This window comes from Scaptodrosophila lebanonensis, unplaced genomic scaffold (genome assembly GCF_003285725.1).
Source record: "Scaptodrosophila lebanonensis strain 11010-0011.00,11010-0021.00 unplaced genomic scaffold, SlebRS2 tig00000118-arrow-arrow-pilon, whole genome shotgun sequence".
NCBI classification, from domain to species: domain Eukaryota; kingdom Metazoa; phylum Arthropoda; class Insecta; order Diptera; family Drosophilidae; genus Scaptodrosophila; species Scaptodrosophila lebanonensis.
The window spans coordinates 909,585-927,830 of NW_022060578.1; the positions used below are offsets into that span (position 1 = coordinate 909,585).

Sequence of the window (18,246 nt, forward strand, 5' to 3'; positions counted from 1 at the left end):
AATTGTTTGACTGACAGATCTAAACTGCATGCGAAAACTGAAGCTTTATTCAGTCACATGCAAACATGTACAGGCAATATCGAAGTAGGTATGTCTGCTCGTGTGTATTGCTGAGCGGATTACGTGATTACATAAAAAGTGATTTGAACTTGAAATTGCTAAATGCGTCATGCAATGGAAACAAAACTTCTGAAAAGCTACAGCACACAACGAGATCGACAAATCGGCTCAAACGAAAACATACTCGTACTAACCATCAAATAGCTACAATGACAGTCGACAGTCGACAGCAACAGCCACAGCATGCACTACAACAATGCCAGCAAATCAACTGTAGTGGCAACCGAAGCGGCAAAAACAAAAGCAGCAACAACAATAGTCTAAACTCAGTCAGTCAGTCAGGCAGTCAGTCAGTCAGTCGAAAGAACAAACCAATTACGTGCGCAACAAAAACTTTTGTTATTGCTTGCAAATGTACGAGTATGTTCGAAGCTACGGTTGATTAATATATCTACGTATTTATATATGTATGTACAAACTTACATAATTAATTAATAATTAATTTCTTCATTCCGTTAGCTATCAAAGAAGACAATCAACTCATAAGCTTGGCATCAACCAAAACAGCAATTGTTTTGTGTTAAATATTGTGTAACACCCTGAAGAAATTATTTTAGATCACATGTTATAGATCCGCTAGTCTAAGTGCCTCTTTTTATGGATCAGAACAAAAAAATGGAAATTGGTGTAATTGATGAATTATAAATAAACGCATGTAAGCAGGTGTTATACTTGTATATTATTTCTAATTTATTTTAATTTCAACCAAATTTAAAATATATCTCTAAGCTTTTTGAAATGGGTTTCGGGTGCACAACTATTGTATTCCAATCTCAGTGGCTTTCGAAAATATCAAAACCAAATTGGGACTTACATATAGTTAGTACATAATCATATCCTATATTAGAAGAAGGAGGAGTGGCAGACCCCCAAAAGTATATATATTTCTATGATAAGACGAGTCGATCCATGTCTGTCTGTTAGTCCGTCTACCAGTTTGTTTATTTGTTGGGCCCCCCCACTTCCCCGATAATGCTGATCTTCAGAAATTTCCTGCTTCCGTCCACTTCTCCGCAATTAGTAACTTTCCATAATTTATTGAATTTTTGAAATTCAAATTCGGCAATTATCTGCAGTTAGTGATTATTTGTCCGTCAGCCAAGTTTCATTATGATATGTAAATTTGAAAAAGAATTAATAGCCATAAATGTAACCACCCGCTGCCCGCAACTGTTGTTGTTGTTGCTGCTTTGGCTTAACTCTGTACTGCACACGTATTCACACACATAGACACGCACAGGCACGCATAGAGTCACAAACAAGGACGTAGGCAGAGGGGAAGGGGGCGCAAAAAAATGTTCGCAATATGAAGTCGACCAAGCATTCATTATTATGGCGCACTATTTCGCCTTAAAATGGAACTATGTTGGATTTGTTCACATTTTTCTCTTGATCATATCCATGATCAATTTGGAAAAGCTGGTATACACCTTTTACGTGAGTTCGAATACCCAAGGAGGTATAATCGATAAACAATTGTTTTGTAATATTACAATTTGTTCTTTTTTCAATTGTCTTAATTTTGCTAATATTCAATACCCATATGTACAGAGTATTTCAAAGTCGGGACAATCGACTTTAGCTTTTCAACTTCTTTGGTATTAAAATACACATCCACGTAATTTGAATAAATAATATAACTGAATATCTATCTAATCTGTAAATAAATAGTATTACTTCGCACTACTTATTGCTCAAAGATAGCAAAAAACGTAATACAAAATTAAAGAACAATGTTTGTTGGCAGAAAGAATTCACAAGTAGTTCTTGGCAATATATCCATATAGAACTTTAGAACACACGAGTATGGTAGTGTTGCTTTCTATTGAACAACATCTAACATCGCGGTCCCAAGTCAAGAATTGGTTAGAAAAAGCACACATATGACATGTCCAATTAGTTGGAACCAACACAGACAGCCACTGCACATGGTAGGTTTCAATTCTACGCCTCGAAGTGGAGCCCAAGGCGTTCCGGCCCCCTAAAAAGCGGTGTACAAGTATGTATGTACAATAGTGTGTAACATATGTAACATCCATTTACGGCCATACAGCATTGACCAACATTGGCTTCATAAGTGCTTTGCGGCGGTCATGCTGAATGCGGAGTGTAAGAACATATGCAACTACAAGTATTTGACTAGCCCCGCAATTAATTTGTGGGTCGAGATGTCAAGTCACGGCAAAACCAAAACTAATTAGGATGCTGGCGAAATTGGGCCGAGCAGCCATAACAAATTATTCAATGTCTGCAATTTATACGATTTCTTTCCTTTGCTTAAGCACAAACAATAAGTCATTCCCAGTGGTGGGCAATTTATGCTCAAGTAATTCAACATTTATGTAATTAATTTATGTTGTCATCGGGCTTCCTAGCGCAGATCCTCAGGCTGATTGAAGGGCGCAACCAGTTGCTTTTTCCTAACACCCACCTCCACTTTTAGTTGGTACCATTCGAAGCAATAGCCGTCGCGTCTCAGCCATTTCAAGCTGGATGTGTCGATATTGTTGGCCTTCAGCACGTCCAATGCCTCATCCAAAGACTTTCTTAGGGGCGTTCGACTGCGCGTCAAAATTCGGGTTTTCGCTGAACAAGATTTGGTGTAGAATATACTTGTATGTTATCTTTGGAGCAGATGGTTCCTGAACTTACTTTCAGTCATTTGCGTGATGTCGTCGATCCTGCAGGAATAAGTTATCACAAAATGTTTGTAGTCCGTGAAGAGGATGTTCGTTTTGAAATAGGCTTGAAGGAGATGGAGTTAGGTGAGTCTCCTGACTCTGTCAGCAACATACTCACGACTATCCCTGACATTATATGATGAGCAGCGGCGAGTGAAAACCGGAATGGAGAGGGGCGTGGTCGCATATGCATACCAAAGGCCCATCAGCTGGGTTGAGTCGAATCCAGGTGATAAGTCTTACATGGAATTACAATGGAGTTGACGTACCTTGGACGGCTGAACGTTCTTCATCATATTCACTTTTGGACAAGGAATAGGTTGCTCAACCACCGATTCGACCGATTTGTTGTCATCTGCAGCACTATCTGGTGCCTGATCTGATTTATTTTCAAACCCTAAGACTTGAAGCGATGGCATGGCCAGAAAGAGCAGCAGCACGACCACTTGAAATTTCTCGTTGAATTTGCCTAAAAAATGCATTTAAAATACACATTTCATTCGGCATAAATCTTACCTCGTCGCATTCTGTCACTCAATTCTTGATAATAGTCGTCGCAACTACTGTTCGCTAGTCATGTAAATGCTCGACAACTTTTTGTTGGTGGAGTAATGATGAAAGAACTTTAAATAAATTAGCTGTGGCTTTTCTACCTTGACATTGTCGGCTATTACGAGTACGTGCACTGTTTTCACGTATTTATTGCTATTGGCAAGGGCGCCATTGTTTCATTGTTTGCGTTAAATTATGCGCCGAACGTTGCTTAAATTGTGTGTGTAATAGGTAGAAGGCATTATCCCCATCCCTAACCCCATAAGTCATATATATCCTGATCTAACTATATCATAGAAAGAACGCCTGGACTTGGAAAACAGCAAGCCTGGACGTTAATTCAGAAAGCCGGATGGACAGATATGTCTCTATCGATTTGTCTCGGCATGCTGATTAAAAATATATATGTATATGCTTTAGATAGAGTGGCTCGAGTAGAGCGTAGAGTATATAATTTATTGATCTATCCGTCCGTCTGTCGTTTGCATGAGCGCTAGGATCTCAGCAAGTACAGTAGCTAGAATAACAAAACTTGGTATCCAGGTACCCCTGAGCTCTAGACAGATCAAGTATTCAACAGTTACATCCAGGTAGTGCTTATCTGCCACCAATTGACAGTTATAGCCATAAATGTATTCTCTGCCCAAGCTCTGCCCGATGCTGTTGAAGTGTTCTTTCTGCTTTTACTTAACTATGTCCTATAGGGGACTATCCCAAACTTTGTTCGTATAAACCTTAGATCTCAGAGACTAGAAGAGCTAGAGACACCCATGCTCACAGACAGGCACACAGATACACTAAAAATTCCTATGTATATGTGCCGACATACATACATTACGTGAGTCCGAAGAAGGCTAAATCGGTCAAATTTCATTATTAGAATTTCGTTTATTCTTTTCAATTTCTAAATTTCTTAAAATTTCTATAATTATTGTGCACATAGCTACAGAGTATTTCAAAGTCAGGACACCCGACTTTAGCTTCTCCACTTGTTTTCCTATGCTTTAGTGTATCTAAGGTTGTTGATTTGTCATGCTGCACAAGTTCTATAAATAAAAGATTTAAGACAGTCTAAAACTGTATTCTTTATTTCCAACGCCGCAAAATGCTTAAGTCGGTCTTACTTCTTGTAGTAATTTTTGGTACCTTGCTATTTCTTCCGAGCACTCAAATGGCACAGGTGTGTTGTCCTTGCCCAGGAGCATCATGTAGCTTGCCCCAATGGCGTTGCTGTGATAAAACAAATAAAAAGTGGTGGCATATTTTCGGTTAAACAAATTGTGGAGATAATTTATATTCAAACTTGTATACCTATGAGTAAAATGATTAAGAGAAGGTTTTATTCATTGACAATTGCTGCCTTCACATATTTTTAAAAGCTAACGTGGTCGCTGTTTCTATTGCCTGGCTTTTGATTTCTTTTTCAGCCAATTTTGCGTAACAATTTGTTTTTTGAATTTAGTTGCGCAACTATTTGCCCAACCTTATGCGCTTTCCAGCGGGATCGACAAGCTAAATGATTTATTCAGTTAATGCCATGAAGCGTGAATTTTTTGTTTTGCCTGACAACTCAACTGCTGCCGCACACAGCAGTTTTCCGACAGCGGAAGTTTTCTCCGCGCATCAATCGAATCGAGCTGCTGTTCACACCCTACGCCCCCCTCCCCCCACTCGCCTGTCCAAATATTCACCTGCCCAAGCCATACATTTTTTCACATGGCGATGACGTTGCCGTTTCCGAGCGCTTTTCGCCCCGGATCGCAGCCTCACATGGCCCAGTAGGCTCTCAGATGTCGTCGTTTTTTATTTATGGCCATAGACGCTCGTCAGCTGCAGGCGGCCATTGATTTTGGCTTTGTTCGGAGTCGACTGCAGTAAATGAAATGATGCCACTCAATTGAGTCTTCAAACAGACACTTAAAACTTATAAACAAAACTTTAATGCCACCATGCAGACAGTGTATTGAGTCTGAAGTTGATTATATGGAATAAAATACTAATGTTCCAGAGTATCAATTCTGAGATATTATTATACTCTGTATTTGGAAGCAACTAGATTATACGAGGCTGGTGCAAAGCGAAAAATGTACGTAACAGGCAGAACCACCCAGTATATAAGTATATTGTTGATCAGCATGTGACACGACGGGTGAACTTAGCCGTGTCTGTCCGTATGAACACCTAGATCTCAGAGACTACAAGAACTAGAAACACAAAAGGAACACAGATGCCTTCGAAGTGTACGCTGTGCAAGCTTATTTCATTCTTGTGATGAACGCCCCCCCATTCCCACGCTGTAGGGATAACACTTAGATCTAGGGGAATCAGCTGTTGTTGTTTTTAAAGAGTCCTGTTTTCTTTTCACCATGCATGTTGTAGAGCTATTTGGGAATAAATACTACCCTGATTCTTCTCTATAGTAGAGGGATGTGCTGCCATTTGTAGCCATTTTTAGGGCCTAAACAGCACTACTAGAGGGTTCATCGTTAAAAGCTGTTTTACAGAAGGGTTGGGAAGATTCGAAGGCAGCTAGGATTTTGTCAATGAGACTTTTGGTTAAGATATCTTTTTAAAAGTACATTGTGCTGGTAACAAGGGAATCAGCTACAACTACGGGATAATCTGGGTAGAAATTACACTAATAGCTATAACTCAACAGTTGATTGATCAACGATGGAATATAACAAAAGGACAAATAAGGGCTAAAAGGATATTATTGCCAAATTTGGATTTAAAAATACTACAACTACTGAAGCCAAAGTAGCAACGACCACAGCATTCGCTGGATAGATATACATACAAGTATATGTAGTAAAATTTTCGGATATGATTTTTTTAGTTTTCCCTACTAAAATGAAATGTTATGGGTCACTTGGATTATTAGCATCTAATGCAGGGTAATCTGGTAATACTAGCTCTTATATTGCGAATTCTTTCCCTTCATAGAGACAGACAGAGAGGTATTATATCAATAAAGAGTTTCATCCTTCGAGTGAAGGGTATAAAATGAAACGATGTAATGCGGGAATAAAAAGTTAGCAGACTTGCTTTCAAATTTTTGTAACTTTGAAGATTTTACGACATTCAAACAACCGTTACTTTGCGTTTTTTCATTATTTATCAGCTTTTGCGACGCATTTTAATTACTGTTCTAAGTAGTGTTTGTTGGCAGTCGTACAGCAACAAATTTATTGCTGTTTTCAACTTAATATTTTTATGACTGTTTACAGTGCTTTTAATGGGGTTTGTTTTTCTCCTATTGGGTTAAAGTTTTTCTTCACAATATGAAACAAATTACATTTTTGTTTGATTGCAGATGGGCGATGGTTGATTTGCTGGGAAAGTAAGTTTAAACGAGTATTCGTGACTCTGTTGGAAAATATGTACATAAGGATTTCGCTGAAAAATATTGTATAGTATACGAGCATATTTTATTCATATCTGATTTTAATGATGTAACACGCACGCCATGCTGCTGAAACGTGCAATGTAATAATTTTACTTAACTGCTGAAACATTTACTTTGCCGACTATTTCAAGATGCACGTATCCTTACTTGTAGGACTTCTTGATAGATTGACATTGTTTGTCGCATTGGGATTTCGAAAATACGTGTACATATGTCGTATTAATATACCGTGTGTACGGGCCATATAAATTTAATTTATGTTAGTTAAATTTAATTACTGTCCACACAGACACCAAGTATGTATGTGTGTATGTATGTGTGCTAGAGCCCCCTCATAATAGCAACAAATTGGACCGCATGTGCTGACCAGCGGGCCAGAGAACTAAAGCAGGCCAACTAAAAACAGCATAGCCCAAGAGAAGCCTGCAGAGTATATAGTAGAAGACGAGAGTGTAACGAACATAAACACAAAGTCATAAAGTTTTTACACAAAAACATTTAATTTTATTGCATTTTTGGCAACAGTATGGCGACGACGTCGACGACGATGACGGCAACAACAACAACAGCAGCAACAGCAGCAACACCAGCAACAACAGCCACAACGTGTGCGAGCACGAACAATGGCCGGACGGTCCATGGTCTGTTTGGTCTGCCTGCTGACTGCTGCCTGCTGCCCATCCCCGTCTACTTCGTCTGTCCCCTGTCCGCCTCTCCTGTAGCTCTTGCTGCTCGTGCAAACTTAATTTGCTGCAAGTTGCGCAAAAACTGCAGCGAACGCATGAAATTTTTGGGAAAATCTCGTTACCAGCAGCCACGCCAACGGCGGCCACTGATGGGCAACTGCGAGCATGTACAAACATACATATGTATGTACATATGTAGTTATGTATGTGCGTGTACATATACTTACTATATATGCATGTATTTTTGGGCGACCAAATTACTATTGCCTCAGAGCAGTAGAGTCTCATACAATTGGGCACAAGTTTTGATAATTCTGGCTCGCTGGTTGACCGGCGTGCGAAAAAGTTTTTCTTTCTTCTTCGCATTTCTCACACAGCTCATGTTATGCATCCGAGGAGACTGGGGCTGTTCTAACCCACTGACGTCAGCAGTCAAAATAACAGAATGTCGACATGCATGGCACGATCTCCCTCTCCCTCGCCCTCTTCCTCTCTCTTCCACTTCTTCGCTCTCCCTATTTGTTTAGATGTCTTGTCGTTTGAAACAAAATCCAAGGCGAGAAATGTGCTCAGCAATCTTTTCGTGGCCTGCCCCCAGACGCTGTTTCCTCTTGACTGGAACTTGGCACATGATCCCATTTCTTGAATCTGTTATTGGAATGCAGTGCATGTTTGCATTTCGCAAGCATATTTTGAATTGTGATTTATGCACTGAATATTTTTGCTAGCCATTGCCTAATGGGCGCATGCAATTAAAGAGCGTACCATGAGTATAAAATCCACGCCATTACGTGCTGCCAACAGCTGAACCACATAGAGCCCCGAGCCAGACAATGCGTATACTTTATGCTACTTTCATAGATGTAGATGTTGCTCTGATGGTACTTGTATACGGGGGACGATAGGGAGCGGCATTAACATCAACAAGTGGAGGCTGCAACTGGGAAAAGTGCCAAAATCTTTCGACTGCACAGCGTGGCATTCTGAAACGAATATGTGCATCAAAGTGTACGACGGCCGTACTCGTAAAGGAGTGTTTTATAACCTTCGCAGTGAAATGGTTGCACCTCTGAAAGAAAAGCTACGGTTTTTTTCATAGAATATAGTACATACAAGTTTAAGAAACTATTGAATTAAATGCGATTAATTGCATTACAAATAATATTATATGTACATATATACCTTTCCATCCAAATCAGATTACTGATTGCATAGAATCGTCAAGGAATTTAGTCTGCATACTCGTATGTACATATGTATATGTATGTATGTGTGTATTATCGTGGGTAGCCCGCATGAAGCCCACATAAGCCGTTAGCAATGTTTTATTTCCGCGGATGCCACAGTCTAGATGACTCGCATTGGGTAATTCAATTTACAGGCACAATTTTCATTTATGAAAAGCCGAAATGACTTGAGGATATTTTTACACAGTGGCTCTGGGCCGTGAGTAGTAAGCCGCAAGCCGAGAGCAGTGTGACCATTTTATGCACCATTTGTTCGTTTTTATTTTTATTTTGCCGCATTGTAAAATGTATTTTGGATTTTAGCTTTTTCACTTTTTACTTGCCTTTTATTTTATTGCTTTGTGTTGTGACTGGGCTTGGAAATTTTCATGTCGCAGCCAGCGGCGACGTCCAAATGACTCAATTGCAGGTTGTTCATTTAAATAAGGGTTGTTAAAGCGCACCCCGACTTTTGTTGTTGCGTGTCGTTGGCGTTTTATTGGAGCTAGCAAATGTTGGTTGGCCTAAAAGCTCTAAACAATTTATGTTTTAAAACACTTAGACGGTAAGTGCGGGTTGAATGGAGAATTGTCTGCTGGATTTTCCTGGCACGTGCCCTGCAACATAAAGTGCACAATTGGCATTTGCTTTAGAATTTAACACTAAAACCAAATTTATTTCAACTGCCTTTATTTGGGCTTTGCTTAGCTACAATTCAACATAGGAAACATCTGTAATATAACAGTGCAAAGAGCGCACAAAAAGTGACGCCGCTCTTTGTCTGTCGGTCTCTTAGGTCAGTTAGCAGAATGTCTGGCGCTTCAGCGTTCATGAGAGTCAGCCACTGTTAAAGTCGCACGCATGAGTATGATTGTGTTGGTGTGCCGAAGCAAATTGTGTAGAAAATTTTAATGTTCCCAAGAGCAACATCTCGAGCGTTGCCTGAGGATGTTGATGGCAGTGGCTGTTGCTTTTCTTGCTCCTTTTTGACAAAAATGTGACTTGTTTTTATCGACGTAGTTTTATTTGCACAATTCGCATGCAATTTGAACCGTAACGTGAACGAGGCCGTAATGAGCTTTCACCTTCAAAAAATACAATTGCCTAGGAAATTTTAAAGCACCCACAATAAAACAAGCGAATGCCATTGTCGCATCAATCAGAAGAATTATGAAAGCTGCTAGTCGCTTTCAACAACAAAGGCAAAGCAAAGGCAACTGTATAAAGGCGGAGGACAAGCGCTGCATTTACATGTACATACTCGTATACATGTATGTATGTGTGTACATACTTGTATATATGTGGAACATACTTATTCAGTGAATTCAATATTTTATACGTTAAGTATAATTATAGCCTGTACCCAAAGGGTGAAAGGCTATACTAGTTTTGTGCGCATGTATGTAACACACAGAAGGAGGCGTGGCAGAACCCACAAAGTATATATATTCTTGATCAGGATGAGAAGCCGAGTCGATATAGCCTTGTCCGTCCGTCCGTCTGTCCGTATGAACGCAAGGATCTCAGAAAGTATAAGAGCTAGAATAACCAAACTTGGTTTCCATATTCTCCTAAGACCGAGAAAGTACGAGTTTGAGTTTTTTTTCGATGCACCCCCCCACTCCCCCGCAATTCGTGTTTTTTCTTATAACTTCCGTAATTCTCGGAATTTTGAAATCAATTTTGGTAGGTACATCCAGTTAGTACTAATGTGTCCGTGTGCCAAATTTCATCATGATAGGTCAATTCTGAAGAAAGTTATAGCCATAAGTAAAATCGCTGCTCATGCGCTGCCTCTGTCGGCAGCGCTGCCCGCAGCTGTTGTTGTTGTTGCTGCTTTGGTTCAACTTTGTGCTGCATACATACACGCATAAAAACACGCATAGGTACGTGATATAAATGTATGCTGTTAAAACTAAACATAAACATATATTCTAATTTAATTTAATTAATTAATTCATTAATTTTTTTTTTAATTTTTTTTTTTTTAATTTTTCTTTTTTTGTGGAGAGTACAGGCTATTTTACTGTCGGGCTTGCTCGACTGTAGCGTTCTATCTTGTTTTTCTTTAGTTAGTTTCCCTTAAGTTGCTATAAGAGATAAAAGTTAAAGGCAGATATTCGTATCCAGTCGATAATATTCGCTGCTACTTGCCTTAGGTACTTAATATTAACTGAAACAAATGGTTAGCTGTGGAATTTCTTCTCTGCGGATTTGACCATTAATTTCACTTGTAATTTTGATTGCGCAAATTTTTAAATGACTTGCCAGCCATCTATTTTTGTTAAGTCTGTTGCTGACTGCTCCAAGGACACTGCGCATCTTCCACATGGCCGGCTTTTGGCTGCCAGTAAACAAATGGCGAGTTGAATCAGAAAATTGGCAAATGTTCAATATCATTGCTTGGTAGAAAACAAATTCTTAATGTTTGATGTACGTTTTATGGTAATCTGATATGTTAGTGATGCATGTACGAATGAGATAGTTGGCTATTAATTGCGGTGTCAGTTAATGGAAGACCCATCGTTTGAAATGCCCGAATCAAATAACCCTTTACGTCTGTTTATTGTTCAATATGTCGATGCCATTATGTTTCTTTAGTAAAATGTGTCTGAATAATGCTAGAGAACAACCGCTTTCCTTTTTGGTTGCAGTCTTTTCATTCATTTTCCTTCATTCGGTCGTTTTGTCTGTTGTTTTTCATACAAATGTGATTTAGTATTTTGTGCTTGTTCTTGTCGATAAAAGCAATCAATGCTTGATTTATTGTGCTGTCGGGAATCGCAGGGCATCCATACATACATACATATACGCACACCAGCTACACCGACATACCAAACTCACCAGTAGAAGGCAAGTGCAAGCCCAAAATGTGCCCCCTGGAATAAAAGACAGAACCTTGAGAATTCGGTGGCACGGTAAAAGCCAAGACGTGAAATAAAAAGGTAAGAATGATTGCCTTAACTTTTTATGGGCGCGCACCTACACATTTGGGCCTTTGTGCGGCAAACGTGACGTATGTGTTATATTGAATTTAATGTGGGCGCGCTTTAAAATGTGGCTCGTACTTAAATTAAATCGGTTTTCCTGCTATGTGACCAGGCAGCAGTCAAGTTGGGAAATTGCGGTAAGCACGCACATATATCGCCACGTGCAATAATTGCAGAGAGTCTACACACATGTGTGTGTGTGTGTGTGAGTGTGTCTCTGTATGTGCATCAACTACAAAACCCTATTGATTTTTGACTTTTATTTAATTTATTAAATGTTGGCCCTTGCCTAGTGACAACAAGCATTGACAGCAGGCAGTCGGTCGTTAATCTCTTTAGGCAGACAGGCTTTCAATATATCCACCCAGCATATGAAATGCATTGGGTTTTATAATTTTTTGGAAGCAAATTTGTGTATGTATTTGTGTATGATAGATCGCTACATATTCGCTTCCGATCATTTCAACTGTCGTTTTACGGTTGTACTATCCATTCTATTTTTTTTTTCTCTCTTCTGTTCTTTTCCTTTGGCTGCCCCCCCTACAAAAAATGTTGCCATATAAAGTCAACCACACGTTCATTATTATGACGCACTATTTCGCCTTAAAATGGATCTGAGTTGAATTTGTTGAAGTTTTTTCATTGAGTTATGCATAATTTATTTTTTAAATGCATCGTGCATTATCTAATCAACATTTTAATTTTTTGGCCCCCCCTCTTTGGTAAAAGCTGCCTACGCCCTTGGTTATCTAATTGATTCACAGTTACAAGGACCATTAATTTGCAATAGTAGTGAATATCTGCTTTTTTGTGCTGTGGAGTAAATTGATTGTAATCGGCTAAATAGAAAAACGATTAAAATAAGCAAAAAAGGGAAACAATGTCTATTATCTTAACTGGAGAAAAGTTGGTCGAAGGTGAGTGTCCGGCGAAGAGAGGTTTCACTGTAATTTAGCTCTAGGAGTTGTCCCCAGTTCAATTAAAAAATGTGTCTTCTAATCATCTTCACTAAATTGTGCGCAGTCAGAATAGCTAATGGCTGATTGAGTGTAAAATTTTTGAAAATTCGAAGCAATGGACCCAATAGAACAATACACAATGCAGCATATAGTACATACCAGTATAAAAGTTTTATTTTTTAACTTCTTGCGGATAATTGTGATGTGGGATGTTTATGCTTTGCATCCGCTTCCGGTATGATATTTCTGTTTGAATTGAATTGTTGATAAAAGTTTTTGCGAATGTTGCACATTTCAGTTTTGTTTTTTCGCATTTAGGGGATGGCTTCCTCGCTGTGCATCCGCTTTCTCGAAAGTTCCGTGAATAGTTGATGTCCGACTATCGTCCGCCACAGAACAAATATGGTTGGAACACTTGTCTGTTGCTGGATGGCCTTTTTTCTGTCTCCGTGAATGTCCAATGCGGTTGGGCCTGCGAAATTGTCATTTGGGGTAAATGGTTTGGAAAATCATGTTGAGTGTTGGTTGGGCCCTGCACTTGAAACATTTGCGTGGGGATGTTTTGCCGTTGTTGGGAATGTTGTTCAACTTTGCACGTCACTTTAGCAGCAACTACTTAGGAGGCGTTTAAGAATTGGCTTGCAGAGGCAGGGAAGGAAAAAAGTGTTAAGCACAACTTAAGAGCTGATTGGCGAGGGGCGGGCGGGAGTGCGGCTCAAGGGACGTTAACGAACGCAGCTAACAAGCGACGGGGAAAATGATAAAGTAAAACGAAATGAGCAACACTTTGGGGCGGTAATGGCAACAACAACAACAACAACAGTAGCAGTCGCAGCAGCAACAATAATAACAAAATGGCAGCATAAAAGGTGTTACAAGTTCTTCGGGCTCTGCACGTAAGTACACGAGTATAGCATATCTACAAGTATGTGTGTATGCGTCTCTGTTTGTGTTAATGACAAGTGTTTTCGTGTTTTTTGTATGCCGCCGTAATGACAAGGATGTCGATGAGGATAATGACAACATCATCAATGTTGATGATGCCAACATGAATGGCGGCAAAGTGTGCCAGTTCCAGGCTCAATGTGGCGCCAGCTTAAAGTGCTTGTTTGGCATTTTTGTCGCTGCCAGCCAGCCAGCCAGTCAGCCAGTCAGCCTCTCAGCTCGCCAGCTCGCCTGCTCGCCAGCTTGCCAGCCCCTCCGAGCCATTTTCTATTTTCCATAACATTGATGATGCTGTCAATGCGAAATTGAGCTTCGGCATAAACACGTTGTCAATGTAACGCGTGAGCGCACACGTCGCCGTGCGCCATGAGATGCGATGAGCGGTGCAGTATGCCGTTATGTCAATAAATTCGTACACTTTGCTATTGTTGGTGGTGTTGTGTGGGAGCAGCAGACACATGTACACACTTGCACGTGCATGTTTGTGTGCGAGTGTGCTTTGCTTGCCACATAAGCGACAAGTGGCACATTTAAAATCCCAAACACCTCAGCCCGGGCAAACTTGATGAAGATCTGTCATTATCGTGATTTATCTCCAGATTTCTGTTGTAATTTATTTTTATTACAGTGCACCTTCGCCCGCATTTTGCTTATAGAGGGCACCCCCGAAGTCATTTCTCTTATTCGTACTGACTCGCCGCTTTTCAGTTAGCTTTTTTGTATGCTCGCGGCGCGGCCACGTCACGAACTTAAGCCAAGCTGATCCCTGAGGTGATTCCCTGCCTGGTCGTTGGTTACACAACCACATGGAAAGCTGGCGCACGTCTATCATATCACCTGGGATTTGCGAGGAGTGAACAAAATTGGGAAGTGCAAGTATTCAAGGCCGTAGCCCGGAATTTGTTTCAAGCTTGAATTAAAATTTGTGGTTTCTTTATCCCGTAGCCAAAGCACACAATTCATAGATTACGTCGAAAGAGGGTGTGGAAAGAATATATATGCACATGCATATAGGACGGGACGATCAACATAGCCAGCCCATCCCTCTGATGTGGGGAAGCATAGGGGCTAGAACGAGTCTGCTATGTCCGAGACAGGTCACGATTGTGTACATTTTCACTCGCCCGCTATTGGGGATTTTTAACAAATGTCGTTATACTTAGAAGTCTTGTGTGTCTTCGTATTTAGTAAAACCGTTGTAGGTCAACCATTAAGGAAGTTGTAGCCGTACAACTGCCGTTGATAAAATACTTGTATATTAATAAATGTATAAATCGGTATAAATTATGAACAATGTCGTTGTTTTCAAATAACGGGTATAGTTATATTTTCGCACAAACGGCAAAATAGCCTCGACGAAACAAAAATACAATATTTTGGTAACATTAGAAAGAGCATTGTTTGTCAACTTAATGACATTGTAAAGTCGAGGTTATTGGGCTGCTTTTCATGGCAACGTTTGGGTCAGATACATCGGATTGATGGCATTATGGATAGATTTGCGTTCAGGGATTTATTGGTCACGGTGATACTACCACAAGCTTTTATGGAATGGTTCCAGTACCATAACGTGGGTGTGGACTTGGACTTATATATATTCTGCGTCAGCATGACGAGAGAAATCGATCTAGACATGTCCGTCCGTCTGTCCGTCCGTCCGTCTGTCCGTCTGTTCGTCTGGATGAACGCAGGGATCTCAGAAACTATAAAAGCTGGAACAACCAAAGTTGGTATCCAGATTCTCCTATGTCCGAGAAAGGACGAGTTTATTTTATTTTTTGGAATTTCCCCCTAATGCTATGCCAATGGTTCATAATTGGTTTGTTTTGATTCTTCACAGCAAGTGTGCTTGTTTAGAGTAAGTAGAGAGAGAAGTAAACAGTATTTCAATTCCTAATCGAGCCTACATAAATCCTATTAAAGTTAACCTATTCCAATCTAAAGGCAAGTATCAACATCTTCTATTTGAAATGCAAATTAGAAGCTCTGCAAGCTGAAAACTTTAGCACGTCTGCTGTTATCACGCCATCGTAGTCGTTGGAAAAGTCCGTGGAAAGTATAAGCAGTACATGAATGGCGCCAACACGCTTCGGGGCTTAAAGTGTTAGCGCTCGCACGCAGTTATTTGACTTAAAGGTGGCGTGTTTATGGTACGAACAGGTAATTAAATTCTGAAGAAAGTGAGTGTCGAATAGCTTTAAAATTTAAAGTCAAACGGCAATCCTACAAATAGATAAATGTGAGAATAGTTGGCTCTGTGCTCTGCAGCCTAAAGTGGTTTTAGATTACATGAGCGCTTGGAGCACAGACTAGGCTAGATGTTAGTCTGTAGAATCAGGTCAAGGTTGTGCGTCGCATAATGCCGCTTTTGGCCATGCAACACTAATGCCGTGAGACGAGTTTTGGTATGAACTCGAACTTGAGCTTGCAACATGTTCGAAGCGAATGCGTGGCCTTCGCAACATTTCTTCGCAATAAACTGCAAAATGGATTGCTATTTTTGTAATTGGCGCAAAAACGCGACCGTGACAACCATGACAATCGTGAAAATGGCAAATGAATAGCACGCCATAATAGACTGACAGCTGTGCGTCCCGTGTGATTGCCATGGCGAACTGCTAGCAGCTTCCCGCTCACCCCGCTCACCCCACCTGCCCCACTCGCCCCGCCAGCCGCGCAAGCTCGCTGCTGCCTTCGTATCTTTAGTTGGCAGCATCAAGTGCAACTGCATTTTCTTACAATGTCGGCACTGCAATGATTAGCTTCTAACTGGTTAACTGGTACATGAGTTATCTGAGGCCAACCGGCCAGGGAGCACACACGAGGCGTATGAGTAATGAGTAACGCAACTCATGTTGCCATCAACGATTCGCCGATTTAGTTATCGCATGAATTCATCAAACATACATATGTACGAGTATATAAATATCAACAGACTGCCACAAGGTGTTGACAGATTGAAGGGTAAGTCTTACAACACATCTATAGTACACATACTTAGTGTAAGCAATGTCAGCTAATTAAGCTGATTTGCGCAAGCAAGTATCCGACTTGTTGTTCTCGCTTGTATAAATTAAATTCTTAACACTGCACCCATTTATGCCAGGTTCAAAAGTTTAAAAGATGCTGTAACTTCTCATTAATCTGAGCAAGCCAAGACGAGCTTGCAATTTACATATAGTACATGGGGTATAGTACATAAGGGCAGTGTATTTATGAAATAAATTTTACTATAAAATTCATCAACAAACATTCGCATATCCTTTAATGAAATGTGCTGTTCTTGATGCTTTCAAGTTGAAACTTTAGATACGAGTACAGACACGATGCTCTTATTTTGCTATTATTATTCGAGCAAGGAAGGCACAGTAGTAGAAGCTCGTTCACAATAAAAAATTGTTGGAAAAATGCTGTTTAGTGAGAAAACTGGATGTTGACGCGCAATTCCCCGAATACATGCTGAGCACTAAGAAACGGTGAAACTAAACACTGGAGCAAAAGGAAGAAAGAAAATGCCAAATAATATATAATTCTTTGAAAAATAACATAAAATGAAAGCAGAACCAACAAGGAAAGAACAGAAAACTGGCACATGGGTGCAGGCCTAAAAAGAGAAACACGAAACACCAGCCATTACAAAGCCTCACTCCGAAGCAATGCGAAACTCTTTCCGGGATGGAGTTTGTGTTTAAAATTTAATTTTTATAAACATTCAAAAGAAGGAGAAGCGTTCTAAATTGGATGATTTTCTCTTCTGAAGTTGTGGGTCGTAGTGCTGAAGTGAAATTGTTTCTCTAACAACTTTTCTTAAAATTGACCGATTTTGTGAAAAATTCGGCTTAAGTAGCTTTAACACTCGTGTAAAATCGTGTATTCTAGGTTAATGTGCGATCGATTCGTATCGTCAACAAATATTTAATACTTTATGGGAAATCAATTATAGCGGGGAAGTGAGGGAGAACAGTAAAAAAATTAGAACTTACTCGGAAATAGGAGACTCTGGTTATTGTCTAGCTTTTATACTTTCTGAGATCCTTGCGTTCAGATGGAGAGATGGCTATATGAGATAGAGATGGCTATATGAACTAGTCTTCTCATTAATCTGAGCAAGCCAAGACGAGCTTGCAATTTACATATAGTACATGGGGTATAGTACATAAGGGCAGTGTATTTATGAAATAAATTTTACTATAAAATTCATCAACAAACATTCGCATATCCTTTAATGAAATGTGCTGTTCTTGATGCTTTCAAGTTGAAACTTTAGATACGAGTACAGACACGATGCTCTTATTTTGCTATTATTATTCGAGCAAGGAAGGCACAGTAGTAGAAGCTCGTTCACAATAAAAAATTGTTGGAAAAATGCTGTTTAGTGAGAAAACTGGATGTTGACGCGCAATTCCCCGAATACATGCTGAGCACTAAGAAACGGTGAAACTAAACACTGGAGCAAAAGGAAGAAAGAAAATGCCAAATAATATATAATTCTTTGAAAAATAACATAAAATGAAAGCAGAACCAACAAGGAAAGAACAGAAAACTGGCACATGGGTGCAGGCCTAAAAAGAGAAACACGAAACACCAGCCATTACAAAGCCTCACTCCGAAGCAATGCGAAACTCTTTCCGGGATGGAGTTTGTGTTTAAAATTTAATTTTTATAAACATTCAAAAGA

The 18,246-nt window shown here is 39.8% G+C and overlaps 1 protein-coding gene across 1 annotated transcript; it reads right to left on the minus strand.

Annotated features, from left to right (window-relative positions):
- Window positions 1-2,360: 2,360 nt before the first annotated feature.
- Window positions 2,361-3,327, minus strand: LOC115628603. The gene is made up of 5 exons (XM_030524787.1): window positions 3,318-3,327; window positions 3,071-3,270; window positions 2,920-3,010; window positions 2,773-2,865; window positions 2,361-2,706 (listed from the first exon to the last, which is right to left on the minus strand). The coding sequence occupies exons 1-5, from the start codon at window positions 3,325-3,327 to the stop codon at window positions 2,492-2,494; spliced, it is 609 nt and encodes a 202-aa protein (XP_030380647.1). The 3' UTR covers window positions 2,361-2,491.
- Between the last annotated feature and the right edge of the window lie 14,919 nt (window positions 3,328-18,246).

Bases quoted from the DNA above. Each gene is read 5' to 3' on its own strand.
- LOC115628603 (XM_030524787.1), bottom strand. The intron at 3,011-3,070 runs GTACGTCAACTC...GACTCAACCCAG, and splicing joins AGAACGTTCAGCCGTCCAAG to CTGATGGGCCTTTGGTATGC. The intron at 2,866-2,919 runs GTGAGTATGTTG...ATCTCCTTCAAG, and splicing joins ATATAATGTCAGGGATAGTC to CCTATTTCAAAACGAACATC.